Source organism: Candidozyma duobushaemuli, assembly GCF_002926085.2.
Source record: "Candidozyma duobushaemuli strain B09383 chromosome Unknown B_B09383, whole genome shotgun sequence".
NCBI lineage: Eukaryota > Fungi > Ascomycota > Pichiomycetes > Serinales > Metschnikowiaceae > Candidozyma > Candidozyma duobushaemuli.
The window spans coordinates 107164-120132 of NW_020289895.1; the positions used below are offsets into that span (position 1 = coordinate 107164).

At 47.5% G+C, this 12969-nt stretch overlaps 6 protein-coding genes across 6 annotated transcripts; 2 read left to right on the forward strand and 4 right to left on the reverse strand. All coding sequences in view use genetic code 12, as the record gives it.

Moving 5' to 3' along the window:
• Positions 1-684: 684 nt before the first annotated feature.
• CXQ87_001572 (glycoside hydrolase family 5 protein) lies at positions 685-1959 on the reverse strand (the record flags this gene model as incomplete). Its single annotated transcript, XM_025480107.1, has 1 exon — positions 685-1959. One exon carries the CDS (start codon positions 1957-1959, stop codon positions 685-687), a length of 1275 nt encoding a protein of 424 aa, XP_025334407.1.
• Positions 1960-2914: 955 nt separating this feature from the next.
• On the forward strand, positions 2915-4462 carry CXQ87_001573 (cytochrome P450; the record flags this gene model as incomplete). Its single annotated transcript, XM_025480108.1, has 1 exon — positions 2915-4462. The coding sequence occupies one exon, from the start codon at positions 2915-2917 to the stop codon at positions 4460-4462; it is 1548 nt and encodes a 515-aa protein (XP_025334408.1).
• Positions 4463-5081: 619 nt separating this feature from the next.
• CEX1 (Cex1p) lies at positions 5082-7325 on the reverse strand (the record flags this gene model as incomplete). Its single annotated transcript, XM_025480109.1, has 1 exon — positions 5082-7325. The coding sequence occupies one exon, from the start codon at positions 7323-7325 to the stop codon at positions 5082-5084; it is 2244 nt and encodes a 747-aa protein (XP_025334409.1).
• Positions 7326-8085: 760 nt separating this feature from the next.
• On the forward strand, positions 8086-10177 carry CXQ87_001575 (CCDC90 family protein; the record flags this gene model as incomplete). The annotated part of the gene is made up of 2 exons (XM_025480110.1): positions 8086-8648; positions 9265-10177. 2 exons carry the CDS (start codon positions 8086-8088, stop codon positions 10175-10177), a joined length of 1476 nt encoding a protein of 491 aa, XP_025334410.1.
• A 738-nt stretch (positions 10178-10915) lies between these two features.
• CXQ87_001576 (uncharacterized protein) lies at positions 10916-11365 on the reverse strand (the record flags this gene model as incomplete). The annotated part of the gene is made up of 1 exon (XM_025480111.1): positions 10916-11365. One exon carries the CDS (start codon positions 11363-11365, stop codon positions 10916-10918), a length of 450 nt encoding a protein of 149 aa, XP_025334411.1.
• Positions 11366-11668: 303 nt separating this feature from the next.
• Positions 11669-12859, reverse strand: YBN5 (Obg-like ATPase; the record flags this gene model as incomplete). Its single annotated transcript, XM_025480112.1, has 1 exon — positions 11669-12859. One exon carries the CDS (start codon positions 12857-12859, stop codon positions 11669-11671), a length of 1191 nt encoding a protein of 396 aa, XP_025334412.1.
• Between the last annotated feature and the right edge of the window lie 110 nt (positions 12860-12969).

Consider the following 12969-nt stretch of genomic DNA (forward strand, 5'->3'; position numbering starts at 1 on the left):
AGAAAGTGGCCACACGCCACAATAGACGCCTTGCGTTTTTGCGGCCACAAACCCACGCCCTGATGCGCCCGAAAACGCTAGATTTGCTCTGTGAAAAGTCTTATCTGACGATGGTTGTGACTTCTCCTCTGCTGTTTCAGGACAAGCACCTCGAGAGCGTGCTTTGGGCGGGCGGTTTTTTCCGGACTTCCCCTCTGCACGTCGTACGTCTTTTTCCATATTTCACCAGATTTCTGATTTTTCTCTATTTCTGGTCTCGTCTCCTTCAGGGTGCCTAGTTTGCGTTGTTTCCCTGGCGTGGTGCCGATACCCACGATTCGGTGAGTGTGGTGCTCGCTTAAGCGCCTTTTCGGCTTCTGGGCATTGAGGTGTGGATCCTGGTGGGGCTCAAATCCCGAAACCTGAGCCGTGCGTCTGCCCAGTGTCGAACGGCTTCGTTGTCCCTGGAAACCTGTTAATTTTTCTCCATTAGTCATCCTGCGGGTTTTCTGATTTTCTGGAAAACGGAGATTTGGGGCCCCTCGCTTGGCGGCCATTGACAGGTTTTCAAGCCTCGAAGTATCTTGGCTTTCTCTGGCTACAGAATTATACAAAATGGTTTTTCGAAATACAACTTGCTTTGCTACTTTTCTCGAAAAAAAATCAAACATTCACCATCTCGTAAATCTGACTCCACTGCATGCATCAGAAGTCCTCTCCACACTGATTGGGGAATTGCCTGTCGTCGAACGGCTGCGGGAACACCCCGAGTCTGATCAACTCAGACATGTCCCACTCCACGGCGTCTTCACATTTCCAGTTCCAGAAAAACCACCCGCTGGCTGACGAAAAGGCGTCAATTTGGCCCTCAATGAACTGCCTGGTCTTCTGCTTGTACTCTTCGGTCCATTCGCTGGATTTAGCATAAGGTTCACAAGAGCCAAATCTAGGCGAATCGAGATACTCCCCGGTCCACCGTGCCCCATTGCCTACCCCGTTCAACCAAGGTGCACAATCGGTCATGGCTGCTGACCACTCGCCCACAATATTCCAGTGGTACTCTTTTTTGTGCTGTGTTCCCCAGTTGCAGGCTGTTTGGACGTGCTCTTCCACAGGCATGTTGAGTTCCTCGGCACTGTGCCACTGGTAGTGGTGATGGTCCACAACCACCTTCCAGAAGCCCTCATCGAGCGTCATGAAGTTGTCCCAGTAGCCCTCCTCTTCCTGGAAAGCGTCGCTTATGACGACATTATTGCTGGAAACAGACCTCATGTTGCCGTATGCCCACTGGTAGAAGTCCTTGAGCTTATCCATGTCTGAGGCGATACCTAGAGGCTCGTTCAAAAGGCCGATTCCGCTGACAACGTCTTCGTAATCCTCGCCGCCGTACTTGTCAAAAATCTTCTGCAAAACCGTGAGTGTGAGCGAAACGTTCTCGTCAGACTGGTATGCAACCGACTTTTGGAAATCCTCAATTGAATCATAGGACCCTCTCAATCCAGAGCTGGTGCCGCCGTTTTGGGACCCTGGGGCTCCGTGCAAGTCAATCAAGGCATTGATTCCATACTTGCGGGCCCAGCCTAACGCTCTTTCCAAATAAAAGTCCTGGCCTTGAATGTACGGATCGTCCGGCAAGAGCCCATAAGCCCAGTAGCCAATGGGGATTCTCACGGTGTTGATTCCGGCCTTGGCCATCTGGCGGAAATCGTCCTCCTGGTACCAAGTGTCGTAGTGGTTGTCGAGTCTCTTTTTCGCTTCCTCCTTGCCGAGGGCTTTTTGGTAGTGGTAGTCGTCCACAGGTATGTCGTCACCAAAAGCCACGAAAAGCGAAGGAGTTATGTAGGGTTCAAGCAACAACCAGCCGCCCAAGTTGACGCCCTGGATTTTGTTGTTTTCGAAGTCCCAATCGGAAGCTTTTCCGCCTCTTTTGATGGACACAGCCAAGGCTGCACTGAGCGTGGTGAGGATAGAGAATCTCATTTGGTGTTCCACAAAAATGGCGATAGCGGTTCTTTTTATAGCCAATTCCGTGGACAAGGCTGCATGCAAACGAGCCAGGGTCTTCGATGCTTGCTTCGCTTAAAGTTGCGTGGGTCGTGGGGTTTGAATTGGATCTAGCGCACGATTACCATCCTTGAGCGTTATGATACCGACCACACGTGGGCAACGCAGAAGGCCTATCGCATGGTGTTATTTTTTAAGCGCTAGCCTGCCTTCTTTTCCTTCTACAGAACATCGACATGATCTCGATGTAGTTTTGTGCAATTAGTGGGTCTAGAAGGTGGACAATAGCGTGGGGGTCTCTGTTGTCAACAATACAACGCTATAGCCCACGCAGGTGCTCGGAACTTTAAAAATTTTCAGTCCGAAATAGTCCCGATGGAGCCCGTTTGGGGGGAAAGATACTTCAATCGAGGCACCATCCAATGCCGCTTGCAAAAAGATATAGCTCTAATGAGATTTTTAAGCTCTTGCTCAGGACTAAGCTTCACTGACGCACGAATCCTGGGCTTAGTCTTCCTTGCCGCCTTCTCTTGCAGCAGCTCTTCGATACTGAGTCATTTCCTCACCGCTTCCTTCTTTCGTAAAATATGGCTGCAAATCTCACGGAAGAATTTTTAGAGCTTGCGTCACAAGCCGCACCGACATACTGCCACTAAATCCGGACCCTTCAATGGCCAACCCACAATCGCCCCTATCGTGTTCCAAAAATAGGCACAAACAGTCCCAGACGCCTAATGGAGATTATTGCAATCACAAATGATATCAGGAATACATCTCTCTATAAAAAATCGGCATTCACATGGTCCCTATAAGTCCGCCAAGTAGACCAAGAATAAGCCCCACCCCTCATCAGACACCTACATAATGGGGCTCATGAAGCCTAGTGGCAAGTACACCTGTAAACTTCAATTCTTCTTCATCGATTCTACCAATGGCACTCATTGACTCGGTCTCGCTTCCATGGTGGGCTTGGGTGGCTCTCACCGTCGCCGTTTACACCATCACCAACAAGATCAGCTACCACATCCGTTTACGGAAACTGGGTGCCTCCGAGCCTCCGTTCATCAGGGACTATATTTTTGGTTTCTGGTTCAGCTTGGAGATCTTGCGTAGGCTGAAAACAGGAGACATGCCGGAATTTTTCGGGGAAATGTTCGACAAGGTGTATGGTGACACAGTCCTCTTCCGCTCTACAGGAAGCTTGAGGTATACCACAAGGGACCCCGAGAACATCAAGGCCGTCTTGAGCACTCAATTCAGCGATTTTTCGTTGGGACTTCGCCACAAGCAGTTCAGGGTTCTTTTGGGTGACGGTATTTTCACCTTGGACGGCGATGGCTGGAAACATTCCCGGGCCATGCTTAGGCCCCAGTTTGCCAAAGAGCAGGTCTCTCCAGGGGCAATGTTGGAGTCTCACGTACAGCATGTTTTGCGAAGAATAAAAATTCAAAACGGATCAAAGTTTGATATTCAGCCTTTGTTCTTCAAGTTGACAATCGACTCGGGCACCGAGTTCCTTTTCGGTGAATCCTGTTCCTCGCTCCAAGATGATATCGTCAAACTCTCTGACCTTGAAGGTCCTGAAGGGGTCGAACTTTTTCCCGAAGCCTTCAACACTTCGCAATATTACCTCCTCTTGCGGTCCGGACTCCATAATCTGTACTTTATTCTCACCACAAGAGAGTTCAGAAAGTGTAACCGGATTGTTCACAATTTTGCTGACTACTACGTGGAGAAGGCTCTTGCAGCGACTCCAGAGGAGTTGGCGAAAAAGAACGAAAATGGGTATGTATTCTTATACGAGCTTGTCAAGCAGACCAGAAACCCAGTGGTTTTGCGAGACCAATGTTTGAACATCCTCATTGCAGCAAGAGATACCACGGCAGGACTCTTGTCTTTTGTCTTTTTCGAACTTGCAAGAAATCCCGAGATCTTCCGCAAGCTTCGGACTGAGATTGTTGAAGCCTTTGGCGAGGGGGAAACTGCTGATCTTAGCAAGATGACATTTGAATCACTCAAGAAACTCGAATATCTCAAGTGGGTCCTCCATGAGACGCTCAGATTGTACCCCTCTGTCCCAATGAATAGCCGCTTAGCTACCAAAGACACTACATTGCCTCGAGGAGGAGGTCCAAATGGACAAGAACCTGTTTTCGTGCCAAAAGGTGAAGTGGTAGTTTACTCAGTTTTCGTGACACATCGAAATCCGGCCATCTACGGCAAGGATGCAAACACGTTCAGACCCGAAAGATGGGGTGAAGCAAGACTTAAGAAAGTGGGCTGGGGATTTCTTCCATTCAACGGAGGTCCTCGGATCTGCTTGGGCCAGCAACTTGCCTTGACCCAAGCGTCTTACGTGACAGCTCGCCTTCTTCAGAACTTCTCTGAAATTGACTCATTCGACAATCCTGGAGACCCTCGCAAGAATGTGCACTTGACCATGTCGTTGCTTGACGGGGCCAACATTAGGCTCTACTAATAATTTTTTCGTACTTAATCGTGAACTAAGCATTACCGTGTAGGCATAGTCACCACTGCGTTATGATCCAGTTAACACCGTCATGCGCCTAATTCAATCTCACAAAAAGGGTGCTATAGAAAATAGGCAGATTAAGGTTGACATTCAAAGTCACGAAGCTTATCAATGTCCTCTTGGCGAATGTAGCCGCACTAGCCGCCAGGTATCTCGTCTTCGAAAGTTATGTAATCGTGCTCACGATCACACGTTAGGATTCTTCGCTCATACAGCATGTCTCTCATCAAGCAAAATCAGCCCCATTCAAAGAATTACTCAAAGATTGAGGTGTTGTGACTGTAGTTCACTTGTGGCTCTTTGGAACCGACAGACCCTATACGCAAGCCAAGCCCAATTTTGACAGTGGGCAACCTTCTGTCAAGCTATCATATCTTGGGAGCCGTATGATAGAATGAAGCTTCAATAAAGCGCCTTGATCCAGCTACGGCGGTTACAGCTGTGGTATTACCAATCGCCGCCCACGAGTCGTCGTCATCTTCCACCTTGAGATCTAACTTAAGCGTGGATCCCGGTGATTTGGCCGCGGGCTTCTTTGCACCCAAGGTGAGTCCTGGTTTCGCTCTCAGAACACTCTTCTCTGATTTCGCTGCGACAAGGCCCTGGCAGGTGTTCTGCGAGGAGCTGAAGGCGGTTTTGCGCCTCCAGTCCTACCGTTTTTGCCAATTAACAGCTTTGGCTCGGGCTTAGCACCACCGAAGTCATCTTCGAAGGCCTGATCCACATCCCATCCATCTTCGTCAGAAAAGTCTTCAAAGTCCGGCTCGAAAGTGTTTTTGTTTTTCCCCGCCAGCGCAGAAATTCCGACGGGTTGAGCCGATTGACTTGAGTCCACGGGAGTCGGCTCTCGAGTCAAGTCCGGTGTCGATGAGTTGAAGCTCTTGTTGAGGTCTCCGCCAATCGCCGATGACAGCACAAGTTTGTTGACCATGCTCCATCCAAATGAAGTTGAGCTTGAACTTTCCACCTCCTTCTTCAGCTCCACAGGAGCTTGAGGCGCATGCTGGCGGAAGAACTCCTTCTCCTCTTCATCCTCGTCTTCCTCATCCCTAGGCAATGATGATGCATGCTTCTCAACCGAAGTCAAATATAGTTGGAAAACACGCTTGGCTTCCTCCCTTACCTTGAATGATTTTGGGTCCATAAGCGCAATCGCCAAATGACCTAAGATCTTAGAGCAGATCTCTTCAAGCAGAAATTCCGCTATCAACTGATCAAAACCTGAAAGAGCCATCATCTTGCAAGGAACGAACGAATCTCTCAATGATTTTCCAAGTGCAGTTATAATGACACTATTTTTCAGATTGGCGTAGATCTTGCTCGAGATTTTTATGATGAGAATCAAAGTATTTGTCCGGATAGAGGGTTTGGGATCCATTTGAGATTTAGCCAACACCTTCAACAACTCCTGATTCACTTGCTTTACGCTCACTTTGTCGATGACTGATGTGAAGGATTTGAGCGTCGTTTCACGAATCATAAAATTGGTATCGTTGAAGCCAGTAACTAAACTGTAGAACAACTTGGATTGGACTTCGCTATCAGACAAATGATGGGCGTACTTGGGCAAGTAGTTCAAAAGTGTGAGTCTCACAGCTCGGTCTGGAAGCGTGAATGCATGGAAAATTATGGGCTTCACAGTCTTGCTGAACCCGTCCTCGGACAATCCAGTACCAAGCTTCAAAATGTAGTTGAGAAGAACTGAGATTGTCTCCTGTCTGTGTTGTTGTTGTTCTGCTGTGACAGTTGGAGGAACTTTAGTGTGCACCAAGTTGTTGTACTGTGTAATGATCTCGGGAAGTAACTTGTTATCCAAGTATCCTGGGGGAAACTCCTCGTCAATATATTGTGCCACATCATTCTTGAAAAATGCTAGTTTATCATGAGCATTCTGAAATTTCATGTCCTCCAAGAGGCGACTGAATGAGACAAGTCTATTGGAGCTGAAGAATGCCTCCGTCTCTTGTAAGAACTTTTCGACGGTAACACGTAGGTTCGGCTTGACGTTGGTGAGCTTTTTAACTGGTTGGGCCAAGGAACGTGGAATCTGTGAGCTCCCGGCAAATGCCTCGCCATTTGTAGCCACCACGGGATCCTTGTACAGAGTAGTAGCCAAAAGCGTGAAAATGAACACTCCTAATTTGTAGGAGTCAAATTTGAAAGGATAGGGTCTGATCGCCTCAATTCCACTAGCCACTACCTCATCTGGCAAGTTCTCGTTGAACATGGGGCACAGCGACGAAAGACGATAAATCGGCTGGTCAGGATCAGACTTCATCGAGGTAAGAAGTTCGAAGCCAAAAAGCTTCCATTCGCCTTGGGCATTCACAAACACTGATGAAGAAAGGTCCAAATGTCCATGAACAGAATATGCCTTGGTGTTAATGAACAGCAAAGCATGAGCGACATTGTAAATACCGTAGAGTTTCGTTTCCTTGGTTACTTTGTCTGAATGAGTAGCCAAGTAATGCTGCAATGGCGTCACATGCTCGGTGATGATATACAAGTAAGAGTCTGATTCGAAGTAGTCCACGATGGACAAGATTCCAGGGAACTTTATAAGCTTCAGTTTTTTAAAACAGTTACGCGCTAACGCGTCGTAGTTCCACCGAGTGGCAGCCGGATCCTTCAAGTTGAACTCAAAGATCGTTACTGGCGTGTCTGTTTTTGGATTGATGCCATTGTAGATTGTCCATATCGAGCGTGAATCGGGATATGTGGCCTTCAACGGGTCTATGATCTTTTCCTTGAACGTATAAGGAATGGAAGTTCCCGTCAAGGTGGAAATCGCCGAGGAAAGGAAGTTCATGTGGTGGTTCCAAAGGATCGAAGGTGCTCTGTTATGGTGGTGATTGCAAATGCAGGAGATTGATCCAGGTCGGAAACCAGAGAGGTGAAGAGGCTGAAGAGAAAGGAATTTGATGCAATCATTTAGCGGCTTCTTCATTTTTGAAGCAAAAAGGAGAAGATCCTGTTATATTGATCACCACACGTTTTGATTTTTTCGGTATGACTGTTGAGACCCTCATGAAACTATGTGAGACATCATTGCATTGAACATACGCAGTTTCAAGAACACTATAACAAATGTTCAAAATCAGGAAGTTCATCTCTTCCTTTCTAGTGGTCTTATGCTCATATGTTGGGCTAGAAGGTGAACAGATGAAACACAATGGGTTCTAGATCGTGTCGAATTATCAACGTGTCAAGGTAACATACTAAACCTGGTTGTTTTCGACTAAAGGAATATTCCTTAAAAGTGTGATAATCAAGTCTTTCAAGTTTTTGGCGCTTGATGAAATCAATAAATGCAAATGTCACTAAAGAATGGGCCGAGTATGTCGAGGCCTCATCCAGTTTATGCTCTTTTGAATTCTCATAAATTAACCCAATTAGTTTTTTCTTAATAACACCATCAATTTGTTCAAATTTTGTTTTAAAGGCTATGAATTTCTCGGACAATCCACTATTATTATGCCTGCTGTGAGCCGCACCAAATGGCTGCAAAAAATTACTCCTGAAACTATATAAGGGGGCGAATTCCTCTAAAAAAGAGGACAGCATTATAAATGAGCTTCGTCAGGCTTCTTTTGGATGTCGACCCACACCTCGCATCTACTCTTAGAGGGGTTAACCACGAGACACAGTTCCCCGTGTTACATGTTGTGAAGAGAAAATGGAATTGCTTCTTGTTTTCAGCTGTCACGTATGCAATTTTTGAAAAGCGGATGCTTCACAATTTGATTCAAATGATCCCCGACTTGACAAACGTTCCGTTGATCTCGTGGTTCTTTTCGAAAGAGTCATCTTCCGTTTCCCCTCGAAGCCTAGCTGTGGTGGCCTCGTCTAGACCCTTTCTAGAGCAGAGCCCTGAGGAGCCCGTCGCTTATTTGGACGCGGATAAGGTGATGCAATTTCCCAAGGAGGATCAAAAGAGATTATACGAAGACGCGATGATTGAGTATACAAAGCTGAAGGAGCTTTTTGTGGCACAGGAAAGAGCACGGTTCTTGACCGAGTTGGTCCATTTGGTGCAGTGGTGCTGGGAGGCGGGAACTTTGTCTGCGGTTTGCTATTACTCCCCGGAGGAGCTTACAGGGATAGAAGAAGCAATTGAGGCTGCCATGGAAGAGTCAGAAAAGGGGATTCTTTCGGTGGTCACTTCACAGAGAAAGCGAGAACTAGTGGTTGGTCGCAGCACTAAGGAAGGTGGAGTTGGCGTCATGACAATATATGTTGCGACCAAAACACATATGCCAATTCACCAGAGCTTTGATTTGATCATCGCTACATCAGAAGAAAATCCAATGGTCACCCTCCAATCGTTCTTGTGTCAGGGCACGCCGTTTATCACACCTACTGCTCGCGCCTTCAGCCGCGCCTCCTTTAACGAGGCTCTCCGCCACTACCACTCCAATCAAACCAGATAGAAAGTAGCTTCGCTTTTTAAAATCGTTTTGAGATTTGCAATTTACAGCCTCGGATGCCTCTAAACCTTCTTTGGCTATCACAGATGCTATCATTTAGTTGCGGTGACCTGCGTACAGAGGCATCTATCAGGTCCGTACTTGTTTAGATCTCGTCTTGTGCGTCACTATAACCTGTCACAACTCCCCCATGCTTAAACTACTAGACCCATTATACTGCAGCAGAGTCCTTCTGTGTGTTTCCCGACGACCCGCGCCCATTCGGTGTTTTCCTACCTCGAGGTGCTGTGCTTTATCTGCCTCCTCGCCCTCGGGCAACAGGGGTTTCACAACGCTAAATTGCCGGCTTTTAAAGGAGGCTAAGCAGTCAAAGAATAAGACTGAGTCAGAGGAGCCACCGCAAAATAAGCTGGAGCTGGTTCCAGACAAGGATACGAAGGTGGCGAGTCCAGATTCGGCCTCTCTCTTTAATTTCTCAAATCCTGTCGTGGTGCCACCAGGAACAGAAGAGCAAAGAAGTCCGGAGGTAGACGAGGATAGCCCTGATGATTATCTCACCACCATTTTTGAAAATATGGAGCCATACATTGATACTTACGATGTCTACAAGCAACTCACGCGAGCAGGCTTTACACCAGCGCAGAGTGACGAAGTGATCAATCTTCTCATAGTGCAGGTGAATTCGAAGCTTCTGAAGCTTTCTACCAAGTACTCTCAAGAGTACGAGCTAGAGAATGAGCGATACCTTTTCGAAAGTGCACAGCAAGAGCTTAATGTCGACGTCACTCGCAACCGCGAGAATCACATCAACGATAACATCAACCAGATCAATGTGCTTGAACGTGACTTTGGTACAATCAGGGACGAACTCAACAATCACTTCATTCAAATGAAGAACGATATTCAGGTTGCCATCAACGACCAGAAATCCGAAAACACGCTCATGAGCAAAAACATAATGCTACGAATCAAAGAGACGAACCATAAAATCACGACAGACTTCACCATGGCTATGCGCTCGGAAATTGAGAGTCTTCGATGGCACTTGTCCAGATGGGGTTTGATAGCAATCTTGGTGTCGGTGTTCTCTGCTTGCGCTTCGTTCTATGTCTATAGAATCCGAAGCTTCAGGAAAGCCGCCGAAAAGAACGAGTTCGTTCCATTAGTCATTTATGAGCCGAGCGAATACGACGAGGACGACTTCCATGCCGATTTGGACCCTAGCATCCTTTAAATCCATTGACGGGATGTCAACTCACGTGATACTGGTATAGAAAAGTGGGCATATACCGCACATAGCAAATGCTCTAACGTATTGCTTCTTCCCTGAATCGCCCTAATAGAACAGAAAATGTCGGAATCTGAGGGAAACGAGTGTAAACCACAAGCATGTGCTATCCAAGACTGTTTACAAAGTAATGGATACAATGAGTCCAAGTGCACCAAGGTGATTGACGAATTGTATAAGTGCTGCAAAGAGTTCTACGAGAAAAATGGGCCGGAAGCTCAAAGTGTTTGCTGTCCAAAGTTCAACTTGTTGCAGACTAAGCTCAAGCAACGTCTGTTGGGCAAGATAGATGCCGAGTTGATCAAATAAGGGCCATGAAGTGCAGATCTTGCCGGAAGTGGTGATGTTAGTTACGAGCCGCGTAACTGCCCGAAGGCAGTTCGACACAAAGGGCCGGAGAAACTGGTTAATCTAAGGCTTACCCGAGCACGAAGGGCCACACAGTGGCGCTGATCACATGTGGAAGTAGGCATGCAAACCGTGACTCTAATGGGCGCCTATTAAAAGACATTGTATGAAGAAAAAGAAGAAAGCCTAGTGAGAAATTTTCTCCTGTCTTGAGGGCACCCCAGGAGGTGCGGGTAACCCGTGCACTACTCAACGGTGGTGGTTGCAAAAAGAGGATATACGTGAATGCCGTCCCAGTGATGAATTCTATTTAATCGGATATTTTTTCCACCCTGTCTACTCTGTTGGGTCCTCTTTTTCAAGAGCAGTCCCACCTCTGTAGTCCCGAACATGTGGCATGAGACTCTTGTACGGCGAAGAGCTATCAAGCCACAAGTATTCCACGCCATTGGCACTCTTGGCCTGAACCGATTGACGGTATTCTTCCAAAGCTTTGTCGGCCTCCACAGGCTCAACCCCAGCGTCAATGAGTTGCTTCCTGAGCATGGCGATATGGACACCCATCTTGAACGTGGCCCTGTGCAGCGCTCTAGCTACTTTCATCATGTCTTGAAGGTGTTTCTGACGGGCATTGGCGAAAAGCTGTTGTTGCTGTTGCATGGCTTTGGTGTTGATGGCGGTGGTCTGCTTGATCACTTTCTCAAGCTTCACCTTGGCAACGTAGTTGTCATAAGCATAGTAAGCAATTCCAAGCGTTGCAGCGAAGTTAAGAACGTCCCAAAGCATCCGGGATCCCAGGGCCCTGTTGGGTTCTGGAAAATGCTGCTCGTATGATGGCTGTTGATATCCGGAATTATGGTTCGTTGGCGGCACCGGACTTCCTAGATTTGAATCAGGAGTCGGTGAGCCGTACGGTGCCGGATAATTATTAGGATTGCCAAAGTGGCTAGGGGGTTGGCTTAAAAGTCGTCTAAAACGAAGCATCAGATGGTAGTTTAGTATGCGCGGAAGTCGCAACATATTAGTACTACTACTGCGTATGTGGGTGTGTGGGTGCTACAGTGTGTTTCCATGAAGCCGCTCTATTACCTATCTTGCTTTACCCTCGGCAGCCTTGATGTACAAGATATCTCCGTCCTCGACAAAGTAGTCCTTGCCCTTCTGCATCAATTTACCGTTGGACTTGACGCTAGCCTCATCACCGAGCTCAATCAAGTCATCGTACTTCATAACTTGAGCCAAGATAAAGGTTCTCTCCAAGTCGCCGTGAATGGTACCGGCAGCCTGTGGGGCAGTGTAGTATCTTCTAATGGTCCACTCTCTGACCTCGTCTGGACCACCGGTGAAGAAGGAGATCAAGTCCAACTTCTGTCTCATGGTGGTGATGACCTTTGGCAAGACGGACTGGGCACCAATCTCCTTACAGTAGGCATCTCTCTCTTCGTCTGTCTCCAATTGAGACAAGTGAGACTCCAAAGAGACGGAGATTGGGATGATAACATCACCAGGGGAGTTGGCGTCAACCCACTCCTTGATCTTCAACAACCACTTGTTCTTCTTACGCACGTAGTCACGCTCACTCAAGTTGAGCAAGTAGATACATGGCTTGGCGGTCAAGAGGAACATGGAGTTGATGACCTCCACCTCCTTCTGAGTCCACTTCTGGTTGGCAACACGGCCACCGTCTTCCAAAAGCTGGATAATGCGCTTGACCAACTCGGCCTCCTCCTTCTTCTGCTTCACCTCCAAAGACTGACCGCCTCTCTTGGTGATCTTCTCAATGCCTTCCAAGTGCTTAGTAGCGAACTCGATATCCTTCAATCTCAACTCGTCCTTGATGATGTCCAAGTCAGCAACAGGGTTAACCTCGTCGTTAATGTGGATGATATCGGAGTCTTCGAAACAACGCACAACCTGGTAAATAGCATCGACAGCTCTGATGTTGGCCAAGAAGTTGTTACCCAAACCTTCACCGGCACTTGCACCCTTTGTCAAACCAGCAATATCGTAGATGGTCATGAAAGCTGGCACCTCCGACTTGGGCTTGTACAATTCGCACAACTTGTCGAAACGAGCACTGGGCACAATGACACGAGCCTCCTCAGGCTCGATCGTAGCAAATGGGTAGTTGGCGGGGTTACCCAATGGGCATCTGGTGATAGCCTGGAAGAAAGTCGATTTACCGACGTTGGCAAGACCAACAATTCCAGACTTCAAGTTGTTGCCGGGTCTGCCGAGCAAAATTGGTTTTTCAACGGGTCCCTTCTTCTTTGGTGCCATGGTGGAGTTGAGGATGTGGTTTTTTCGCTGCGTTTTTTTTTTCAACAACCTCACCGCTGGCGAGGTTTATATGAACGCAGTCAGATGAACATCGTCACGTGTAGCATCCT